Source organism: Cryptomeria japonica, chromosome 2 (assembly GCF_030272615.1).
Source record: "Cryptomeria japonica chromosome 2, Sugi_1.0, whole genome shotgun sequence".
Lineage (NCBI taxonomy): Eukaryota > Viridiplantae > Streptophyta > Pinopsida > Cupressales > Cupressaceae > Cryptomeria > Cryptomeria japonica.
Genome location: NC_081406.1, coordinates 589,269,704 through 589,293,369, shown reverse-complemented (window position 1 = coordinate 589,293,369; position 23,666 = coordinate 589,269,704). Strand labels below are relative to the sequence as shown.

The following is a 23,666-nucleotide window of genomic DNA, read 5'->3' as shown; positions in this document are numbered from 1 at the left end:
ATATTTTTCACAACAAGCTTATAGACTACATAATAATGAGATTAATTTGAATTTATGTTTAAGTTTTTGTTGGTAGTGACAAAATTTGGGAATTTTAGAGGAGTTGGTTTATAATAGTATTGGTGATGAGTATGTGAGTTGGTGAAGTTTGTAGAAGTTATATGTCTTGTAATTTCGGGAAGGCCCAATGCTTCACCTCTATGAGCATCATCTAGATGCAATGAGTGTTAAGTGGACCATTCATTCTCATGAGAGATGAGTTCTTGTGAAACACTACTCATGAAACATGGGTCAATGAGTTTTACTCAAAAACTACACAGTTGAATCCAGATAGCAATATCATAACTTGTAGGACTTCCAAAAGAGATTTCATCACCATCTTTATGTGGAGCTCCTTGAGTGGGTTTCATGCCTAAGGTAGTCTTGTCATTTCAACATTTATCATTTGTTTAGCCTCTGTGTCTGCGGAGATATGATCTCTTTTTCATCATCACTGTTGTGGAGTTGGGAACTCCAACAAAAATCTTGACTTAGGCAATCCCCTATACAACACAACCTTTTTTCTTTGTTTTTTTGTGAGTAGGTGCATATATGATTGCGAGACAATATAAACAAATAGAGCATACATCGATGGATCATCTTAGGTTTTGAAATGATGAAAACCATTAGATTAGGGCACCCAACATCCCTATCCTACCAGTTTGACCCACATTTTCGAAGATAGGTGCATAGAGCTTCTTGATCTTGTTTTTGGTCATCTCCCAAGTATCCATCACCTTCGAGAGGTGCCCAATGCTTTTGTCTAACATAGTCAGCCCAATTTCTTCTTTGTGTTTACAATCCATATTTATTTTAGTATTTTTGTGTTTCATGTTATATTTGTTGCATTTTGTTAGAGTTAGTCATTTTGCCATTGTTAGCTTTTTCAACAAAGAAATGAAATCCCAATGCCTAGCTCTTTCTTAGGGACATTAACTAGGTCTATTCATGTTCTAATGTCATGAAGGATTGACATTTTCTAGGTTGCATTGATTATTCTAGGAATTTAATTTCCTCCATTTCAATTTTGTAGTTTTAGGAGTAGCATAAGGTGTTGTGATGAAGTCACTAAAGCCTTGTTAGATATGCCTCTCAATATGTATATATTTATTATGGCGGACTAGATTGTAGATTTCATAAGATCATGAATTTCTTTGAATGATATTTGCCTAATAAAATTGAAATTAAAGAAGTCTTGGGTAGACTCTATCATAGTAATGTCAATTTGTATTTATATGCGTGGCTTGGGTATTTGGAGTAATGTCTTTTTTATGTATTTAGATCAAATGGTAGGTGTTATGCAATGTTTATACCTATTTAGTTACATATTTAATCTTATCTTAAATCTTTAGATGATGTAACCATATTTACTTTAAATTAAATCTTTATCATGTATGATTAATCTCCATTCTATATTTATCTCAAAATTTTAAATAGATATATGTGCGTACATGATGATGTAAGTGATGCAGAACCCCAAGGAACAAAGGTTTGTCACACAAACTCAATCCACTAGACCCTCAACTAAGGTCTCAACATTCACATGGATTCTTGGACAACACTGACAACAACATGAAAGGACTCCTCTACACTGCCCTTTTGCTCAATGGGACCACACTATACCCATGAACAACTCATGGAGATACAACTTCTAATATCAAGTCTATTCTTGACACCCTCTCTCTTGTAGCCACCTATAGATAACTTGGTTTATAACACATAGACCTTTGCAGAACAGGTATGGACCCTATATAACCTTTTGTCTAACCCTAAGAACATTGATTACAACCAAAACAACACCCTTTTGTTTGTACAGATGCAATCAAGATGATTGCCTTCAACAAGACACCTACTCCTCGTAGCCTTGTTTTGAACTTTTAAGGTAGAACTCTGAAATCCTCCTAATGATACCACAAACTCTTGACAGTTTTTGATGCCTCCAATGATGACACAAAACTCTTCCAAAACTTAGTACCCAACTCTTGCATTAACTGGTTCAAACACTACTGCTACAAGAGGGCTAAAAGACCTTTTAGGCCACTTTTACAAAGAAACCACACTCCAAAGGTCTGATCCAAAGACACCAATGAATGGGAAGGGTCTACACACATTCCAAACATCAAATCCACAGTCATATAGGGTTCAATGCACTTAGTTTTATCCCTGCACAATTTTTAGTAGTCAAAACAAGCTAGTCAAATGAGGATGCCTAGCCTAGGGTTTGATTCCAAATTCAACCAGTTCAACGGCCCACTCAGAAACCTCAAGAATCTTAAAGTACATTGTCTCCTCTCCCATTCCTTAGAATTTGAGCCAATTTGGATGGAGAAATGTGGGGTTAAAAAGACATTTCCTTAGAAACCCTGGTTTTGGAGGGTTTTCAGACCGTCTGTTACAAAAATGCAGATATCTTCCTTATTACAAAGTCTTTCCCTGCCAAATCAAAGCCAAATGAACATTAACTAATATCCTATTCAGATCAATTACTTAGGCTGCACATGGAGTCCATACAAGGCACTGTTACAATAAATTTCTGAGTGTTTATTGAATCTGATCACAATTTTACATCCAAACTTCATCATCATCATTCTTCTCTACTTCCAAGGCTTTAAACAAGGTTTCCCCAACCTCCTCAACCAATTCCAACTACGCTTTGAATTAGGTAGCCATTGGAGGGAGACTAGTTACAAAGTGACAACAAATTGACAACAAAAGTTGTCATCAAATTTGACAACTTTGCACAAACTTGACAACTTATGACTTTTGCCTATGTAACCTATTAGGACACATCATAAACCTTACAAATAGGCCACATAGAAGCCAAAATATATTGCTTGCCTCATTTAGGCATTTTGAATGTTATTTGACCATGGTTGACCAAATAGGTCCTAAGAAGATCATACTACAAGAAATGGCATCGAAGCCTTACATGGCTAATCAAAACAACTCAAATGGTCTTGAAAGACCTTATACAACTCAAAAACATTCAAGGAACCTACAAACACTTCTAAGAGTCTTCATTTCTTAAATGGTCTTCAAATCATGGTCATTTAGGCATTTTGGATGTTGAAGGTGCCTCAAGTGAAAGAACCCCCTCAGAGGAAGACGTTATTCAGAACCATGTGCAAGGCCTATGGTAAGCTATGTAAGGTAATAGTTGATTTAGGTTCTACTGAATATTTGGTTTCCACAGAGATGGTAGACAAATTAAAGTTAAAAAGGGTTACCTCATGCTAGCCCTTATAAGGTGTCATGGTTGAATAAAGGGCAATAGGTCTTAGTAGATGAACAATCTTGGGTAGAATTTGAGATAGAAGAGTACAAGGACAAAATATTGTGTGATGTGATCCCCATGGATGCTTGCCATCTGTTGTTAGGACATCCATGGCAGTATGATGTACAATCCTACCATGATGGGAAAACAAACTCTTTTCTCATAACAAAAAATGGGAGAAAATTCAAGATGGATCCTTTACCGGATGAGGGTGTAGATAAGAACATTGGGTCAAGTGTCATGTTAGTGAGTGGGAAAGAGTTTCTAGACATCCTAAAGGAGGAAGGAACCCTTGGGTATGCTCTAATTTTGAAGCCCCAAAACAATCCTAATATGCCTAGCTACGCCAAGGAAGAAATTCCCAAGGAGGTGCAACAATTGTCGGACATTTATAAGAGCATAATGGTGGACGAAATGCCTAACACTTTACCACCCATTAAGGACATAACCCATCAAATTGACTTCATACCAGGTTCTACTTTGTCAAACAAACTAGCCTATAAGATGACTCCATCTCAGAATGAGGAGATTGCCAGGAAAGTGCAAGAATTGTTGGATAAGGGGTTGGTGAGAAAGAGTCTCGGTCCGTGTGCTGTCCCAACAGTCCTAGCACCTAAAAAGGATGGTAAATAGAGACTATGTACTGATTCTAGGGCCATCAATAAGATTACCATAAGATATAGGTTTCCTATGCCTAGAATTGAAGACTTAATGGACTGTTTGGGAGGGGCTTGCTGCTATTCCAAAATTGATCTCAAGAGTGGGTATCATCAAATCAGAATAAGGCAGGGTGATGATTGGAAGACAACCTTCAAAATAAATGAAGGTCTCTATGAGTGGATGGTGATGCCTTTTGGGCTATCAATGCCCCAAACACCTTTATGTGCCTCATGAATGAGGTATTGAAAGACTTCATTGGTAAATTTGTTGTTGTTTATCTTGATGATATTCTTGTGTTTAGCAAGACAAAGGAGGAGCATTTGGAGCACTTGAACTTGGTTTTGAAGAAGTTGCATGATGAAAAGTTGATGATCAACATGGATAAGAGTGTCTTCATGAAGGAGGAGCTTATCTACCTTGGTTTTGTAATCTCCAAGGGGGATTTGAAGATGGATCCAGAAAAGGTGGAGGTTATCTTTTCATGGCCAACACCCAAGAGAGTAGGTGATGTGAGGAGTTTCCATGGATTGGCAACATTTTAGAGAAAGTTGATAAAAAATTTCAGTCATATATGTGCACCTATCCTAGACACAATCAAGGGAGGTCAAAAATGTAAGTTTTCTTGGACAAACGAAGCAAATGAATCTTTTGAGTATTTGAAAAAGAGAGTAGCACAACAGCCTATTCTTGTTTTGCTTGATTTTAACAATTTGTTCACAATGGAGTGCGATGCTAGTAATCTTGCCATAGGAGTTGTCTTGAGTGAAGAGGGAAAACCGATGGCTTTCTTTAGTGAGAAACTCAATGATGCTAAAAGGAAGTATTCTACATATGATTTAGAGCTGTATGCAACGGTACAAGCCTTGAAGAAGTGGCAGTATTATCTTTTACCTAAAGAATTCATTGTTTATATTGGCAATCATGCTCTTAGTTTTCTGAATGGATAGGAGAAACTTAGTCACAAGCATATGAATTGGGTTGAACATCTTCAAGTCTACACATTTACCATCAAACATTAGAAAGGGCAGGCCAATAAAGTGGCAGATGCATTGAGGAGAAGGGTGTGCATGGTACAAGAAATTCAGTTGCAAAGTGTGGGAATTGATTCTCTCAAACAAATGTACAAGGATGATGAATATTTCACTGAGATATATGAGGTTTACACTCAATTTTTCAAATTCTTACCATTATGATTTTCTAAGTTTTTGTTGCAGCAGGGGTTGTTGCTCAAAGGGAGTCAGTTGTGTATCCCTAGATGCTCCATGAGGGAGAACATTATCAAGGAGAAACATTGTGGCAGCTTGGGAGGTCACTTTGGGCTTGATAAAACCTTGGAACAGGTGAAGAGGTATTATTTTTTGCCAAAGTTGCAATCAGATGTCAGGAAGTTTGTTGAAAGTTGCAGCATATGCCAAAGGGCTAAGGGAACATCATCAAATGCAGGGTTATGTGAACCACTCCCTATTCCTAATAGGCCATGGGAGAGTATCAACATGGATTTTGTCTTGGGTCTTCCTAGGACTCAAAGAGGTTTTGGCAACATTTTTGTTGTAGTAGACAGATTTAGTAAGATGGCTCACTTTTTGCCATGTAAATGTACTAATGATGCTTCCCACATTGTTGGCTTATTCTTCAAAAAAATTGTTAAAATACATGGTTTGCCTCTAAACATTATGATTGCCAGGGACTCTTTAAGTTTGTGGGACAGTTTTGGTGTACATTATGGAAGAAGTTGGGCACTCAATTGTCCTTCACACTAGCCTATCACCCTCGGACTGATGGCCAAACTGAGGTAGTGAATAGATCATTGGGAAATTTGCTTAGATGTCTCACAAAGAAACATGGAGAGTCTTGGGATATGATCATCCCTCAAGTTGAATTTGCTTATAATAATTCTGTCAATAGAAGCACAGGCAGAAGTCCTTTTGAGGTTGTATATGGGATTCATCCAAGAGGCATTATAGAACTAAGAGATCTACAAGGATTGGAGAGGAGGAGTGCTCAGGGAGAAGACTTTGCAGTGGGTATGAAGGACATTCATGATAGAGTAAGAGAAACTCTCCAAAAGAACACTGAGAAGTACAAAGAGAAGGCCAATGAAAAGAAGAGGGATGTGCAGTACAAGGTGGGAGATTTGGTGATGGCACACTTGAAGAAAGAGAGAATTCCTAAGGGGTAGCCAACCAAGCCACTCATGAAGAAGATTGGTCCTTGTAGGATTGTGCATAAGTTTGGTCCTAATGCCTATGAGATTGAACTTCCTCAAGGCTTAGGAATGTCACCCATTTTAAATGTTTCAAATTTTTTTCCTTACAAAGGTGATGTTGCATGTTTGCAATTAGAAGGAGATGAAGGTTGGGTCAAGGATCTACCATCTAGCCCACCATTGAAGTTGGAGAGCATCATGGACACCAAGGTAGTCAAGAAGACTAGAAAGAAGACTTATAAGGAGTATCTTGTCAAGTGGAGTGGTTTACCCGATGAAGATGCGATGTGGATGACAAAAGATGAAATTCAAAATCATGGACATTTTGTTGCAGACCTCATTCCTCAAGAGACTTGAGTTTTCTATGCCCCTCGGGAGTATGGTGCAGGAGCACCTTTCAGGATTTGAAGACCATTTGAGCAATGAAGGGTCTTAGAAGTGTTTATAGGTTCCTTTAATGTTTTTGAGTTGTAATAAGGTCTTTCAAGACCATTTGAGTTGTTTTGATTAGCCATGTAAGACTTTGATGCCATTTCTTGTAGTATGAGCTTCTTAGGACCTATTTGGTCAACCATGGTTAGATAACATCCAAAATGCCTAAATGAGGCAAGCAATGTATTTTGGCTTCTATGTGGCCTATTTGTAAGGTTTATGTTGTGTCTTAATAGGTTACATATGCAAGTCATAAGTTGTCAAGTTTGTGCAAAGTTATCAAATTTGCTGACAACTTTTGTTGTCAATTTGTAACTAATCTCCCTCCAACTTCTACCTAATTCAAATTGTAGTTGGAATTGATTGAGGAGGTTGGAGAAACCTTGTTTAAAGCTTTGGAGGTCGAGAAAGAATGATGATGATGAAGTTTGGATGTAAAATAGTGTGATCAGATTCAATAAACACTCGAAAATTTCCAGAAATTTGCTGTAATAGTGTCTTGCACAGACGTTGTATGCACTCCATGTGTAGCCTAAGTCATTGATCTGAATAGGCATGTTTTAATGTTCATTTGGCTTTGATTTGGCAGGAAAAGACTTAGTAATAAGGAAGATATCTGCATTTTTGTAACAGACGGTCTGAAAACCCTCCAAAACCAGGGTTTCTAAGGAAATGTCTTTTTAACCCCACATTCCTTCGACCAAATTGGCTCAAATTCTGAGGAATGGGAGGGGGAGACAATGTACTTTAAGATTCTTGAGGTTTTTAATTGGGCCGTTGAATTGGTGGAGTTTGGAATCAAGCCCTAGGCTAGGCATCCTCATGTGACTATCTTGTTTTGACTGCTAAAAATTGTGCAGGGATAAAACTAAGTGCATTGGACCCTATATGATTGTGGATTTTATGTTTGGAATGTGTGTAGACCCTTCCCATTCATTGGTGTCTTTGGATCAGACCTTTGGAGTGTGGTTTCTTTGTAAAAGTGGCCTAAAAGGCCTTTAGCCCTCCTGTAGCAGCAGTGTTTGAACCAGTTAATGCAAGAGCTGGGTACTAAGTTTTGGAAGAGTTTTGTGTCATCATTGGAGGCATCAAAAAGTGTCAAGTCTGTGGTATCATTAGGAGGATTTTCGAGTTTTGTATTAAAATTTCAAAACAAGGCTACTAGGAGTAGGCGTCTTGTTGAGGGCAATCATCTTGATTGCATATGTACAAACAAAAGGGTGTTGTTTTGGTTGTAATCAATGTTCTTAGGGTAAGACAAAATTTTCTATAGGGTCCATACCTATTTTGCAAAGGTGCATGTGTTATAAACCAAGTTAGCCATAAGTGGCTACAAGAGAGTTGGTGTCAAGAATAAACTTGATGTGAGAAGTTGTATAGTCTCCATGAGTTGTTCATGGGTGTATAGTGGGTTCCCATTGAGAAAAAGCGGAGTGTAGAGGAGTTCTTTCATGTTGCTGTCAGGGTTGTCCAAGAATCCATGTGAATGTTGAGACCTTAGTTGAGGGTCTAGTGGATTGAGTTTGTATTTGAATCTTTTGTTCCTTGGGGCTCTGCATCCATAAGGTAATATAATGAATGATCGAAAAACATCAATTATGCATATAAATAATTTTTCTCGGTTTAAACTTCAAAGAATTTAGTGAACTTAAAAGAAGGAAATATCCATTCTAATTATGAGTATTAGTCCTATTTTTTTTAGAAAGTTTATTAATCTGTATATAGGTGTCTTGAGTCTTGGAGTATCTCTAATCATTTTCAAGAGAGCTATTATTCACCACATTGGTGTGCTTTTGACACATCAACAGTCATTGAATAAATGCAAGGATGCACTATTAAAAGGAGTCAATAAAGAACTAAAACCCTATTAATTAATTACATTATAGGGGCATCCCTTTGGAAAATGTCTTATACAAAAGATAAGCTAATTGACTATGAGTGTTTGCATGAGTAAATGCACTAGTTAAATATTTCTTTAAATTTGGGGAGCATAAATTGATTCTTGTTTATCTTATAAATAGATGGATCAAAGATTCTTAAGTAGGTATCATGCTTGAGAGATCTGCCTCATGCATTAGACATGACTTTATATAATAGGTGTGATTAAATATAATTAATATTTTTAACAACCCCAATAAAATTTATGTTAGAGTTATCTTTTATTAGTTAATAATTATTTGTTTAATTATTAGTCTATTATACTCTATGCTTAAGCTAAACTTATGAATTTGATAATTCTTTAGGGTTTTCACCTTTAGGGTTTCGAGTATCCTTTTATAAGGGATTCTCTCTTTGTAATTTCATAGCAAATTGTAATTATTGAATTGCATTCTTGTTGCACAATCAATATGACTCCTCTTTTCTGGATCTTTGAATTCTGGCCTCCATAGCTTTTTTGCTTCTCTCCTTCAGTGACAGGTTTGCATGCAGGTGATACTTGGGAGCGATAGAGCTAATTTTTCTTCAACTCCTATATGATACGAGAGCTCTAGATTTGCATGCCACTATTCTCTTCATGAGAGATTTTGGGCCTTATTCTTCAGATCTGTGTATTCGGGTGTTTGTGTAGTTGCTTTTTTCCATTTTTGGGGGTAGCTGATTTTTTGGTATATTTTGGTGCCAAAGGGACCTTACGGTTGGATTCAAGAGGCCGATTCCACAAATTTTGGTATAAAATTCGATATATTTTGGTGAAATTGTATTTAGAGGCAAATTTTTTTCTAGTTTTTGCACTGTACAACCCTCTATATGGATGCAGAGCGATTTTAAAAAATAATAAAATATATTTTTGGGTAGTTTAACGGCTTGCCCAGGCTGACGGGGTTAACGCAGACCATAGGCGGTCAATTAACCATCAAAGCCACTTTGGCGGTTATCGTCGGTCTCCCAGGCGGTCATCGTCGGCTCCCACCGCAGGTGGTCAACACACCGCCTGACTGCTCGCTGGCAGGTTTCCGCCCACCGCCCTTCGCCTTCGCCACCCCTGCACCACTCCCATGCCGCCCAGGAGCCGTCGACCTGTTTCTGACCCTCCCTTGTCTTTTCTTGCGATCAGATTTTTTTGCAGGCACCATTTCTTTTTTCGACGAGTTTTTCTAAGCAGATTAGTTTTTTGGCGGTGACGGCCATACGACTGTCAAATTCATGCTCGCAGTTAGATGATGTTAGCATTGTGTAGGCAATCTTCAGGCCCCTTATGGGCCCATCCGAAGCAACTTCGATCTTTTGGCCATATCTTGGGCTCACAGAGGCGTTTTTCAACAAACTTTATATCGTCGGAAAACTCTTTCCGAGCTCTATCCAGATCTGAAGGTTTGAATTTTATATTTTTCTTTTTTTATGGTGTTTTTAGCTGTCAAAGTTAGAGGTTCTTTTTTGCACTTCGGAAGACATAACTTGAGCATCCAAACTCCATTTTTCAAAAACTTTATATCGTTGGAAAGCTTGTTCTGTGTACTTTCCAGTCATATGAGTTTTCTTTCCAAATTATGATCTAGGTACATTTTATTTAGTTTTTTGTTTTTCAACACTTTAGTGAATATCTTGGATGTTTCAGGTCATGCGATCTCTTTTTTTGAGTAGGATGTCTTGTCTTTGGTTGTTTCTTTCTGTGTTTCCATCCTATTGTCTCTTCTGATCATTGTCTACTTTTTTTTGTAAGCATCTTCTTTATGCAAACATAGTGAGATAAAGTGCCAATATGCATTGTATACTTGGGATCTTGCACATCTTGTGCCTTATTGTACATGCACTCCATTATAAAGTGCCATGGGGGGGTTAATGTTTGCCTTTGTTTGCCATCTACCTTTATCACGTGAGTGTTTCTTCCACGACATTCGCCTCATGATGTGTGTTAAGTGAGTGTTCCTTCCACAACACTATGTACTTTCTCTGCACCTTCGATGTACTTGGTTCTTCATCATACAGTTCTTGTTGGCCGTTCTTTTTAGTGTACCCGTCCCTTTCCCTTTTCAACATTATGGGGGGGTTTCTCTAGTTGGTTTTAATGCTTCCTTGGTTCGATTGGTCAGCTCTTCAGGCTTTGGTGTTTTATGTCATATGTATCTTCGAGTTCAGTTGTTTGCCTTTGTTTTCAATCTGATTTGAGTAGTGTCATTTGAGGGCACTCATGCAGAATATAGTCTTCTCTACCCGGTCATGTTCTATTTTAGTGGAGGTTCTTCAGATTAGCAGTTACTCTTCGACAGTGTTTGCAGCTATTTCATGCTTCAGTGGTGTTCTTCATGAGCTTCCTTTGTTCCTATTTTCTGGGACATTCTCTTGTTTGGAGGCTTCTGCAAACTTTCACTAGTCTTCATCTCTTTTTGGAGTAGAGTTTTTTTCCCATGTGGTTTTCTCTATTTCTCCGCCTTACAGAGACTCTTTTGTACTTGGGTACCTCATCAGACCTAGTTGTCGGGACCCATTGTTACTTTCATGTTTTTTTGTTTACATGGTTTTTTAGTCCTTAGTTGTTTTTTAGCTACTCCGTAAGTTCATCTTAAGGGGGGGTGTTAGAGTTATCTTTTATTAGCTAATAATTATTTATTTAATTATTAGTCTATTATACTCTATACTTAAGCTAAACTTAGGAATCTTATAATTTTTTAGGGTTTTCACCTTTAGGGTTTCAAGCATCCTTTTATAAGGATTATCTCTTTGTAATTTCATAATAAATTGTAATTATTGAATTGCATTCTTGTTGCACAATCAATATGACTCCTCTTTTCTAGATCTTTGAATTCTGGCCTCTATAGCTTTTTTGTTTCTCTCCTTCTGTGATAGGTTTGCATGTAGGTGATCCTTGGGAGCTGTAGAGTTGATTTTTCCTCAACTCCTATACTTTATTTAATCATACAACTTAATTAGATGATGAGGTCCACCTATAAATATGTTTATTAGCTACCCATGTACAAATGAAGAATATTTAACACCAAGCCTTCTCAAAAGTATAATGACTTATCCTTTATTACTTTTGTCCATTATTTCTCATAATAAGATGTCTTTCATAGTTATATCAATAAAGAAGGTGAAGCATTTCCAATAATGTTTGTGATCTAAACCTTCATATATTTGGCAACGATCGCTGCAATCAATTTCAATAATGATCTTTGTGATGAAAACTTTCATAGATTTAGAAACGACCGCTGCTATGAATATAAAAAATTATCGCTGTGATCAAAACCTTCATAACTAAGATTAACTATCTCTATGAGCAATTTTACAATTTCAATGATCTTTGCAATTAATGTTATATCTTTTTAGGTTCAACAATGATCTTTGCAATCAATATTATAACCATTTAGTAATGATATTTACTATTAGTGTAATAGCTTCTTTGGTTTAACAATGATCATTACAATCAATTTTATAACCGTTCAATAATTATCTTTGCGATCAATACTAAAAAAAATTAGGCTCAACAATGATCTTTGTGATCAACGTTACAACCATTTAGCAATAATCTTTATGATCAATGTTGCATATATTGTATACTAGCAATTGCACCTTGGTGTGCAATAGGTACGTCGAAAAGGTTTAGAAGGTCAACATTTTTATGGTACATGGGATGAAGTGGTAGGTCAATTATCAAATGATGTTTGTTCAACAAATGTACCATTGGAAAAGTGACAAATTTAAATAAAATATGCATCCTTCCCAACATGACCAAAACAAAGCCTTTAAATAAGTATCTAATTAGGCTCTGTTAGAATAGAGGGAGAGAAAGATCTAGATATAGATAGAAAGAGGGAGAGATAGAGGGAGGGGATGGGGAGATAGAGATATCAATATTGGTAGAGATAAAGATAGATATAGAGATGGAGTTGGAGTTGGAGATGAAGATAAATGAGATGGATACAAAGAGAAGAAGATGGGGAGATATAAAGATACAGGAGAGATAGATAGATAGAACTAAGAGATAAGTATATAGAAACTAAGAGGGGGAGATAGAGGGGAAGAGAGATGTATAGAGGTTAATGGATAGAGATGTAGACAATGGGATGGAGTGATAGAAACATAGAGAGATAAAGAGATCAAGAGAAACATATATAGAGATAGGGAGGGAGGGATATATAGAAATAGAGATAGAGATAGATATCATAATAAATAGAAATGGATATGATAGGGGGAAGGATAAATAATGGAGATAGAAAGTGGGAGAGAAAAAGAGGGAGAGACAAAAATATACATGAAGAGAAAGGGAGAGAGAAGTAGAGGCAGAGATATAGATATGGGGTATGGAGGGAGTGAGGAAAGTAGTCATGGGGAGAGATAGGGAGAGATAGTTTGAGATAAAGGTGAAGAAGAGAGATACAAAGAGGGAGTGATAGGGAGGGAGAAGGAGAGATATGGATAGAAAGAGGGAGAGATAGGGATAGAAAGAAGAAAATATAAAGAGATATAAATATAACTTGGGATAGGTAGATTGGGTGTGTATGAGAGAGGGAGAGAGATGTAAAGTGATATAATAAATAAGAGAAATAGGGATATAGATAATGAGTTAGGGTGAACAAGAGAGATAAATGTATAAAGAGGGAGAGATGGAAGGTGGGATGAAGGGAGAGGGAGAAATGTACATAGAAAGAGAGGGACAATGAGAAAGGTGTAGATAGAGATATAGTAAGATAAAGATATAAGAAGACATATATAGAGAGAGAGAGGTAGAGATACATATATAGAGAGGGAGGATAAGAGTGAGATATAAAGGAGGTGATAGAAACAAGTAAGGGATAGATTGAGAGAGAGGTGAGATAGAGATTTAGATAGAGATAGAGATAGGGAGTGTGTGTAACTGAAAGAGGGATATATATAGAGATAAAGATAGGAAGAGAAAAACAATGAGAGTGTATGTGAGATACAAAGATAGAGAGGGGGGGGAAGAGATAGGGATAAAAAGAGGGAGAGAAAGAGAGGTAAATATGGTGGGAAATATAGAGAAGATAGAGACAAGGATGAGGGAAAAGGTAAGGAGATAAAGATAAGGGAGAGAGATATATAGACAGAGAGATAGAGATGAATATGGAGATGGAGATGGTTGCTCTTTATTGTTGGTCTTTTTAACAAATGACAAAATGATTTTTTCACCTTGACTCCTCTATTCATCTTCATCCATCAAAATGGATAGACTACATGAATGACATTGATGAAAGAATAATAGAAAAAGATATCCCACAGAGTCATTTAATTACATACTTGTTTTATAGATTGAATCTATAATTTAATTATATTCATTGTTATATGATTGATCCCTCTCATATTAATTCTTCAAGATTTAATTATAGATGAATCAACTTGAAAAAATATCACAATTTAATGTATATCAGAGTAAACTAAATAATATATATTATATAATATAAAATAATAAATACAAGTATAATATTTGCCAGGGTTTTTGTAGTTGGGTTCTAGCGGTAGCTTTGCACTCTCCTTAGTTGAAGAGATTTTTTTATTGGATATGTGATAGCATAACTAAGTATTTATTTTCTTTTACTAATATAGGGCGCTATCCCCACAACTGATAGCACTTACGTAAATAAAAAAATACAAGTATAATATTAATCATATATAAAATAAATATATACTTTAATAATATATATACATAATATTAGAATTATATCCATGATGATTATTGTACTCACAATATAATAAATAAAATAATTTATAATATCACTTAAATATATATATATATATATATATATATATATATATATATTTTATAAAATATGACTAATTGTTAAATATAGATATAATCTACTCTATATTCAATATTATCTATATTTTGAACAAATAACATACAAGAAATATGTTACATAATTTTTTTTGGAAATCAAGGATGCCCAAATGTTTTGTCCACTGCATAGAGTAAGAGTAGAGAAATATTAAAGTTTAATGTCACTTTTCACCCAGTTGCATTATGTTTTCCTAAAGAAATATGAATTATATTTTATGTGTCACATTTCCCCAAGCTATGGTTTGTGGATGGAAAGAATTTGCCAAAAAAAGGCAAAGCTGACCGTTCAGATGAATGTGACATGGACGGGGCACAAACATAGATGAAAAAGAATATTGGTTCATAGGTGGGCCCCACAAAAAGTGAGCAAACACTAGCAGTACATTCCAAGGAGAATGCAAATGACGGTGCACGAAAAATATAAAAATGCAATGTATGCACACGATTCTCCCAATCGTCTTGCATCTCGTTTAGAGAAAGTTCAACCATTGATGCAACAAATTAGCTTGTCTATTTTCTAATAGGAGACACCTTCAAGTGAGTTATAAATAGAAATATAGAGATATAGAGTAGGAGAGATGTAGTGTGTGAGAGAGGGGGAAATAGATAAAAATAAATGTAGATAGATAGATATGGAGAAAGAGTTGAGTTAAAGGAATCTAATGAAACAAAGAGAGAGATGAAGTTAAAGAGAGATAAATATAAAAATATATAAAGAGTTCGAAATAAAGATGAAGGTAGAAAGAGAAAGAGGGCGAGAGGGAGAGATAGGAAGATGTTTGAAAGAGGAAAAGTAAAGAATGGAGAAAGGTAAATATATATGAGAGAGAGAGAGAGTAAAAGAGAAAAAAAGAGATGGAGAGAGCGTTAGTTAGAGGAATATGGATAGAGAGATGGGAATATAGAAATAGGGATTTAAAGAAGGAGAGATATAAGGGTAGATAGAGATGGAGAGATAATGAGATACATATAGAGGGAGAGATAGAAGAAGAAATATCGAGAGAGAGGGAGAGAGGGATAGAACATGGGGGGAAGGGAGAGGTAGAGGGAGGGAGAGAGGGAGAGAAGAGGGGAGAGGAGAGGGGAGAGAGAGAAGGAGGGAGAGAACATGGGGGGAAGGGAGAGGTAGAGGGAGGGAGAGAGGGAGAGAAGAGGGGGGAGGGAAGGTAGAGAGAGGGAGAGAGGGAAGGAGGGAGAGGGAGAGAGAGAGAGAGAGGGGGGGGGGGGGGGGAGGGTAAAAATATAATTACCTAACATGAATTAAAAATTATTTAATTAAAATATTTGAAATAATTGTAGAATTAAAATAATTATCAAAAAGGATTACAATTGTTATATAATTTATTAAGATATTAATAGATATTTCTTCACACATTTGTATATTTCATATAATTATTTTGAATTTTGAAATAACAATTGATAAGTTAGAATAATAGTTTACATATATTGAAACCTTAGAATCAAATAATTATATAATTTAAATAATCTATAAAATTTTAATTTTAATTCTAATTGGAATGTAATTTTATCTCTAATTTACAAAATAAAATGTTACTTAAATTATTAATGTATAATTATAATTAAATTAAAAAATCTACATTTATAATTATAACTTAATCTATATAATTTAAATTTTAATATTAAAATATAATAGTAAACTTACTCTTAGTTATAATTTGAATATATTATTATTTTAATCATATTTATATAATATATTTTTTTTGATAAAAGTGGTAAACCACTAAATTTTACTTTAGTATTAATTTAATATTTAACTTTAGTATTAAAATTAATTTTAAATCTAATTCTTATAATATTATTTAATTAAAATTACAAATAATTCATTAATTTTAAATGTAATTCTTATAATATTATTTTAAAATTATTATTAAAATCATTATTTAATTAGAAATACAAATAATTATAACTTATTTTTTTTTTTTTTAAACATTTAATTATTTATTAAAATTATAATTATATAATTAAATTCAAAATGATTTTTTTATTAAATCTAAATTCTAATATAAAACATAAAATAAAAAACTTAAAAACTAAGGTAAGTATTTTTTAACTTAAAGATCCCCACCTTTAAGCAAGGTTATTTTATTTAATTAAAGCTAATTAAATCGATTATTAAACTTAGAAAGCATGCAATAAGTTGTCTCGAAGAAAGCATGGTGTAAGCATTAGTTGAGAGTTATCCAAACTGGCGAAGCACATGCTTCCAATGCAATGAGTAAAGCTAGACCCCAATAAATACAATCACTCAGAATAACATCATGCGTTGCAACTGGACGCGAAAACACTTTTCCAAAACAGTTAAGGAGTAAGCGGACGCCAAAAATAACTAAACCTCAATATAATGTGATCTCCTGAATTAGCATGCTTTGGGCTGAATATCTTTTGCTTTGCGATGTGTAAGAAGAATGATCACAGATTTATCCATGGATATTTACGCCATGACTGGAGCCAGCACAAGTCCAAGTCGACACCAGAAAAGTTGTGGCGGGACGAAACTCCCTACGTTGGTACAAGGAAGCAGCAAATAAAAAACAACCAATGAAAAACATGGCTGTCAGAGAAAAGAGAAAGCAAAAAAGAGGCATAAAACAAAAACGGTGAAAGTTAGTGGCAAAGCGATCAACGAATAATATATTCCTGATTGTCTTGCATTGTTTTTATTCATTTTTCACCATAGATTTCAAAAGTTAGGCTGTGCATTTCATAGTAGGAGACACCTTTGACGTAATAAGAGTGCTTCAACTTCAAATCTCACTCCTCAATATGGATGGAAGTCAATTAGCCCTTATAGTAGTTAAAAAAGTGTAGACTAAGTTATATGGTTTATCGAATTATATTTGACTTTGCGTGATTGTTATTTTGTTTAACATGGGATTTTTTTTATACAATATTTTGAACATAGTTGTGAGCTTTTCCCAATTAAGTACACTAATTCATCCATAATCCATATGTATACTATCTTTCAAAGGTTTTTTATTCCACTTTCTAATCCAACATAATTTTGGAGAATGATTCTTCAATTCACAAACAATACAAGGATGAAGATCTCTTGACATGTTTTCATTTTATGTCCTTACCTAAGTAAATGAGAATATTGTATACATTGTATTTATCAAGTTGATTTATTTGAACGTAACATCAATTTTATTTCCTTTTCCACAAACATATCTAAGGCCTTCATTATTGGTGTAAGAATTTGTCAAATATAGCCAAGATCAAGAGCTCAATGAATAACACAATAAGAGAGACAAAACATTGATAAGAATAAACTGTAGTCTAATCAAGATGCAAAATAAGATCGATTAGATCATTACATACAATGTAAGATGAGCCTGCTTATAAAGGCAAGGCCATATAGATATGTGAGCACGCAAACATGACATGTGGCTCAATGAGAAACAAGGGTAAGTGAGTGTAGGTAGGAGAAATAATAAAATATTCTACAAGAGGTGGATCACCCATTGAAGGTGGAATGTAACAATAAGATAAGACCACAAAACGTGGAATTTCTCCTACATGCATCATCCCTATGTGCACACTTCCCTAAGTTTTTGGTATGCAAACTCTGATGCGATGCAATGCATTATCCTAAGTCAACTTAAGTAAAGTGTAATTATGAGACATAATTTACACCAACACTTGGTTCAATTGGCTCTTAAATTTCTTGCCAATATTTTTTCAAACCTTTTCCTTCATATCCAATTGGTTTTATTATTTTAAAACCAACATTTATTAAAAAAAATCATTTGTCATTATCCTCACTGTAGTGTAGTAAATTGCATCCCTTTACAATTTTACACTCTATTTGGTCCCCTACTTTAGTGTTCTTTCTCCTAAATCATTTTAAGCCTATTTGGGCCCTATCCCTACTCTATAATTTAATGATTCAACTTGCAACTTAATTGTCGTCATATGTTAATTTCGAGACTAGGTCCTATGTTATGGATCTTGGTACTTTACCGCCCCTTTTCCTAGTTCATTTTTTAGTGAACTTTTAAATTTTAGGAAAACGATAAGAAGGCATCTCTTTTTTTGCAAAGCCATTAGCACTGATACTAAATGTTGATATACAGAGTGAAGCAATGGTAATTAAATCTTCTAGAAATGTATGTAAATTTAAAATTATTTATTTAACAAAAAAATTCATATGATTAAAATTATATAATTGAAAAACAACAAAAGAGATAAATCAACAAACCATATATAAAACAGGTTTTATGTGGAGAAATACTTTCAAGAAAAAAATCTATGTGAGAAAGAGGACACGTATATATTAATCTTCAAAGGAGAGATACATTCACACACCAACAATCGACTCTCTAATTGTGCACTTGGGCAGCACATGCGTACTTGTAAATAATTTAATGAAACTATTATATCATGTCTCCAATTTATAGAGAAATGGGAGAAGAAAATTGTAAATGGTTTCCAAAGATAATGCATGATAAAATCATAGTTAATGTGAAAAAATCACATCCAAAATGAAGAGGTTCTTTTGAGAATAGTAAATTATATAACTCTCAATGAGCCATGAATAGAAAAAGTAACCTCCTTAGCAATACTAGACAACATCTTTGACTTGTAACTTCTTCATAATGACCTATATCCCAAGGGAGGCATCCAAACTATGGACAAAATCTTTGACTTGTAGTTCTCCTCCATAATGACTTGTATCTCAAGATAGGCATCCAAACTATGAACAACATCTTTGACTCACAACTCCATAATGGACCAGATCTCAAGGTGGGTGTCCAAAATCATCACCCAACACATATGGGACCAACCAACCAAATTCAAGATGTTTACTAAATTTTCACATCTAATTTGAGAGATTTGCTAAATCTAGCCGTGTAACCACCATTGCCAACTCCACCTCCTTCATGAAAGCATAAACAACTAATATTAAAATTTTAAGATAATTTAAATCACAAAATAATTTCTAATTACACTCTAACCATCTAAATATACTTTGAGTGTTGCAGATACATGTGTAATACATAAGATTGCAAGATAAATGATAGCTTAATCCTAACAAATATCACCATTACATTTCTATACAATATACATAAAGTAAAAAACCAAAAAAGCTCCAAGAAAGTTAAAATCCTTAATTCTCAATTTAAGGAGATATTTTGAATTAGGGAGTAACTCAAATCATTCAATTTTGAGCATTACATATGATTTTGAATTATTTTTCTCTATGATATTTATACATTTTTTAGAACTTTTTGAGTGGAATTTGATTTTGAGATATTTTGGAAAGTGATTTGATGGATTAGGTTATTATTAATTTCAAGAATCTAATTTATATTAGGATTTAAAATTTTTAATGATATTTTTATAAGTTAAATTATGAATTTAGTTTGTGAGGTATTTCAAGTTCTTTAATTAATTTATATTTATTTGATTATTCATTTCAACTTTAAAAAAGACATGAACTACTAAATAGCTACTCTTCAAATCTTACTAAATAAATTATTTTTAATATTTTTTTTATTTTTTTATTGAAATTGCACACATCTCTTTGATAGAGCTGATTTCTTTTCTATATATATTTTTAAATAAAATATAATTTTATTCTATTTAACTATAATTTTTAATTCTTTAAATTGTTATTTATATATTAAATTTTACCTACAATATATTATAATCTTAAATGTCAAATTTATTTTATTAACATGTATTAAACATGCTTGTTATATAGATAATTGTTTTCTTAATTAATACTTATAAGTTGGCTCCTTAAAATATATTAATGATTTAGTTATAAAATTTTAATTTTAAATAAATAAATAAATAATTTACTTAATATTTTTAATAAATTTTTAATTTTGTATTAAAAGAATATAGACTGCACACATTTTTTTGCTAGAGATGATCATATATATATAAACAATTAAAATATAATTTTATTCTATTTAACTATAATTACTAATTTTTTAAATTGTTATTTATAATATATTAAATTTTACATACAATATATTATAATCTTAAATGTCATTTTTTTTAACATGTATTAAGCATACTTGTTATATAGATACTCTTTTTCTTAAATTTTAGTTATTGATAATTATAAGTTGACTACCTAAAATATATTAATAATTTAGTTATGAAGCTTTAATTTTAAATAAATAAATAATTTACTTAATATTTTAAAAATATCTAATTAACAATTTTTTTTATAGATTGATTTTTTTTTTAACTATGATAGATTGATTTATTAATTATATTATACATATTACAATAAAAATCATGATAATGGAATTGTGTGGCAGGGACCTTGATGAAATTATTCGAATGTATTATGAATCTATTGAAGGTTGTAATAAATCACCACATGAGGTATGACCTCTTTCCTATAATCTAGAAATATATAGTTGTTTTTTTCTTTCTATATTTTCTCCCTCAAGAATGGTAGTTTGCACACTTAAATTTTATTGATATAAATGGGTTGTTTTATACTCACAACCCAAGTAAATGTTTTAATTATAAAATAATATAGAATTAGTCATTGTGAGACCTTTGAAAAATTAGATTGTTGTGGAAGTGATGGATACATTCATATTCATTGTATCAATAACTTTTATCTTGCAGACACCTTTATAGATTATAATTGCTCCTCTAGTCCTATCTAATTGAAACAAATTTCTATTTATGTGTGATTTTTTTCTTAATATGTTTTATGCAATTTTCATACATATAATTTTATGAAATTTAGACGATTTATCTAAGTTGTAGGATTTGCCTGTTTGAGGCCCCTAACACGAACTAGGTCTGCGTGGGTCCTGGTTCATGTTGGGTTCGTGCCTGGTCCAGCCAGGGTTCACTCGAACCCGAACCAATGCCAAACTTACTTGTGATAAAACTTTGATAGTGAAGGGTTGTAGGTTTTGGAAGCATGTGCCATGGAAGTACCACCAACTATGAGCATCCTTCTTGAATCTATGACGAAGAGCATCAACACTCAGACCATTTTCATTTGCAAATTCTATGAACTCATTTGTAATAATATCTCGCAAATCATCATCAGGTTAGAGTCTAAGGAATGCTAGGGTAAGTGCACCAAGATGGCGAACAGAAAAGTGGCCACATGCGAATTTTTCATAACCCGTGCGTGTTCTATGAAATTCAAAAACATGCCAGGCTTGGTAAAACCAATCCTAGCCAAAAAAAAATAATAATAAAAAAGTTCCTCAAAATGCGTACGGGTTATGCAAAACTAGAAGTTTTGGCCTACTTCTGCATAACCCGTACGGGTTATGTAGAACTAGGAACCAAAGAGGAAGTGGGGAGAGAGATAGAGGGAAGGGAGAGAGGGTGAGAATAGGATTGAGAGAGAGAGAGAGAGAGAGAGAGAGAGAGAGAGAGAGAGAGAGATAGAAGGAGATTGGGAAAAGGAAAGGGAGAGAGAGGGTGGAGATGGGGAGAATAGGATAAATAGAGGGAGAAGGGGAGAGAGAGAGAGAGAGAGAGTAGGAGAATGAGGAGAGGGTGAGAGACATGAGGTAGATAGAGAATGAGAAGGAGAAGAGGGTGAGAGACTCGGCAGAGAGAGAAGTGTGAGGGGGAGAGAGATGAGATATAACTCAAGGAGGATAATTAGGGCTTAGAATAGACAGAGACGATGATGGGGGAAGGAAGACGAGAGAGAGGAAAAGAAGAGAGAGATGCATGTATACAAACATATATACATATATCTATATAGATATATGTATATATAACTATAGATATGCATATATACATACTTAAACACATATAATATATGTATATCTATACATATGTGTAGTAAATGTTAAGTTTACAAGCATACATTTTGATGTCTTCATAACTCGTACGGGTTTTGTGAAACTCAAAATGATGGTTTTGGTTCTACATAACCCCTACAGGTTATGTAGAACTATGAATGGTACTTTTTGTTTTTCAAAACCTGAGCGGGTTATTTTTCACATCAGAACCCGTGCGGGTTTTAGCTTGGTAAGAGGGTTGGAAAACGACCTTAAGGCTTGCAAGCCCATTTTCCCTCCATTTTTGTCCCTTTACACGTTTTTTCATCTTCCAACATGATTTCTCGACTTCATCGTCATCAGGTTTACAAATGATCAAGTGGGTATCTCTAAAATTACCACCATAATGTCAGACATCTTCTCAGCTTTCTAACAATATAAATTTTTCTATTTTTGGACAACATTAGATAGTAAACTTTAATTTTCTTTACCAATGCCTTGACAATTCTCATAGACATTTTTTCAATAACTTTTGATATACTTGACCAAATTCAGAATAAATTACATATTATTGTTCTACACTAGATTCTATACATTTAAGAAAAAAAGAAGTTAGCATTTTCGATTATTTTGATGCAAGTTATGCCCAACGCACAAACAAGTACCAAATTTTCACGATGCGACCACTTCAAAAACTCATAAATAAAAATCAACAAAAATTACAAAAAAATACACAACTTCTAGATATCACTCTTACCTATCATCCTACCAAAGAGTGTGGCAAAATACTAAATCTAACTGTATATTTTGTGCAGCGCACGAAAATAACCATGTTATATTTTTCTGAAAAAATTAGGAATAGTTTTTCGTGTGTGAGAGGTTTGACCTTCTTAATCTTATCCAATTTAAAAAACTTTAGTAGTTTAGAAACTAGATTCAGAGTACTACAATTCTTATTCTTTGCTCAACTCCTAATTTTAAGTGCATGACCTTCAAATATCACTTTGAAGTTCAGGTTTACCTGTTTTCAAAAAAAAGGTGGCCATTTATACCCCCCTTTTTGTTCACCATATTGGTGCACTTACCCATTGCCTTGTACCCATTAGAGACTTCTAAATCTCTCCATGGTGCATGCCTTCCTGGTTGATCAAGAAATTGATTGCTATAGTGCTTTGGTGTCAAGGCATAGGCAAGAAGATACAAAGGAATGGTCATCTTATTCCACCTTTCTTCAACAATTGCTTCCACTTGTTTGAATAATTTCTCCTCAGGGTCTTGCTCTCTTGCATTTATAATGCACTTCATTTTTTCAAGCATTGAGTTCACAAATGCAAGGCCTATCCATGTTAGTGTAGCGAATCATGCTCATAATGGGCTTAGTGAAACGAAGGAGATATGTCACAAGATAGCACCATGAGTCATCCAATGTCTTGACCCTAATTTTTGCTGCCCTCTCAGTGCTACTCTACTTCCATATGGTACAATTGTGGTTGATCACCATATTGCAAAGTGCCACTTTAACTTTCACAAGCCATCTCTAAGACGATTGTGTTTGATGCAAAACGGATCTCAACAACA

The 23,666-nt window shown here is 34.0% G+C and overlaps 1 protein-coding gene across 6 annotated transcripts in view; it reads left to right on the top strand.

The window, feature by feature from the left end:
• Positions 1-23,666, top strand: part of LOC131873664 (MADS-box transcription factor 23-like) — a 57,591-nt gene that overhangs the window by 15,843 nt on the left and 18,082 nt on the right. For all 6 annotated transcript variants that reach the window (XM_059216755.1, XM_059216753.1, XM_059216757.1 and 3 more), the window contains exon 2: positions 20,640-20,706. In XM_059216755.1, coding sequence (XP_059072738.1) covers positions 20,640-20,706 — 67 coding nt within the window. The remainder of the gene's footprint in view (positions 1-20,639; positions 20,707-23,666) is intronic.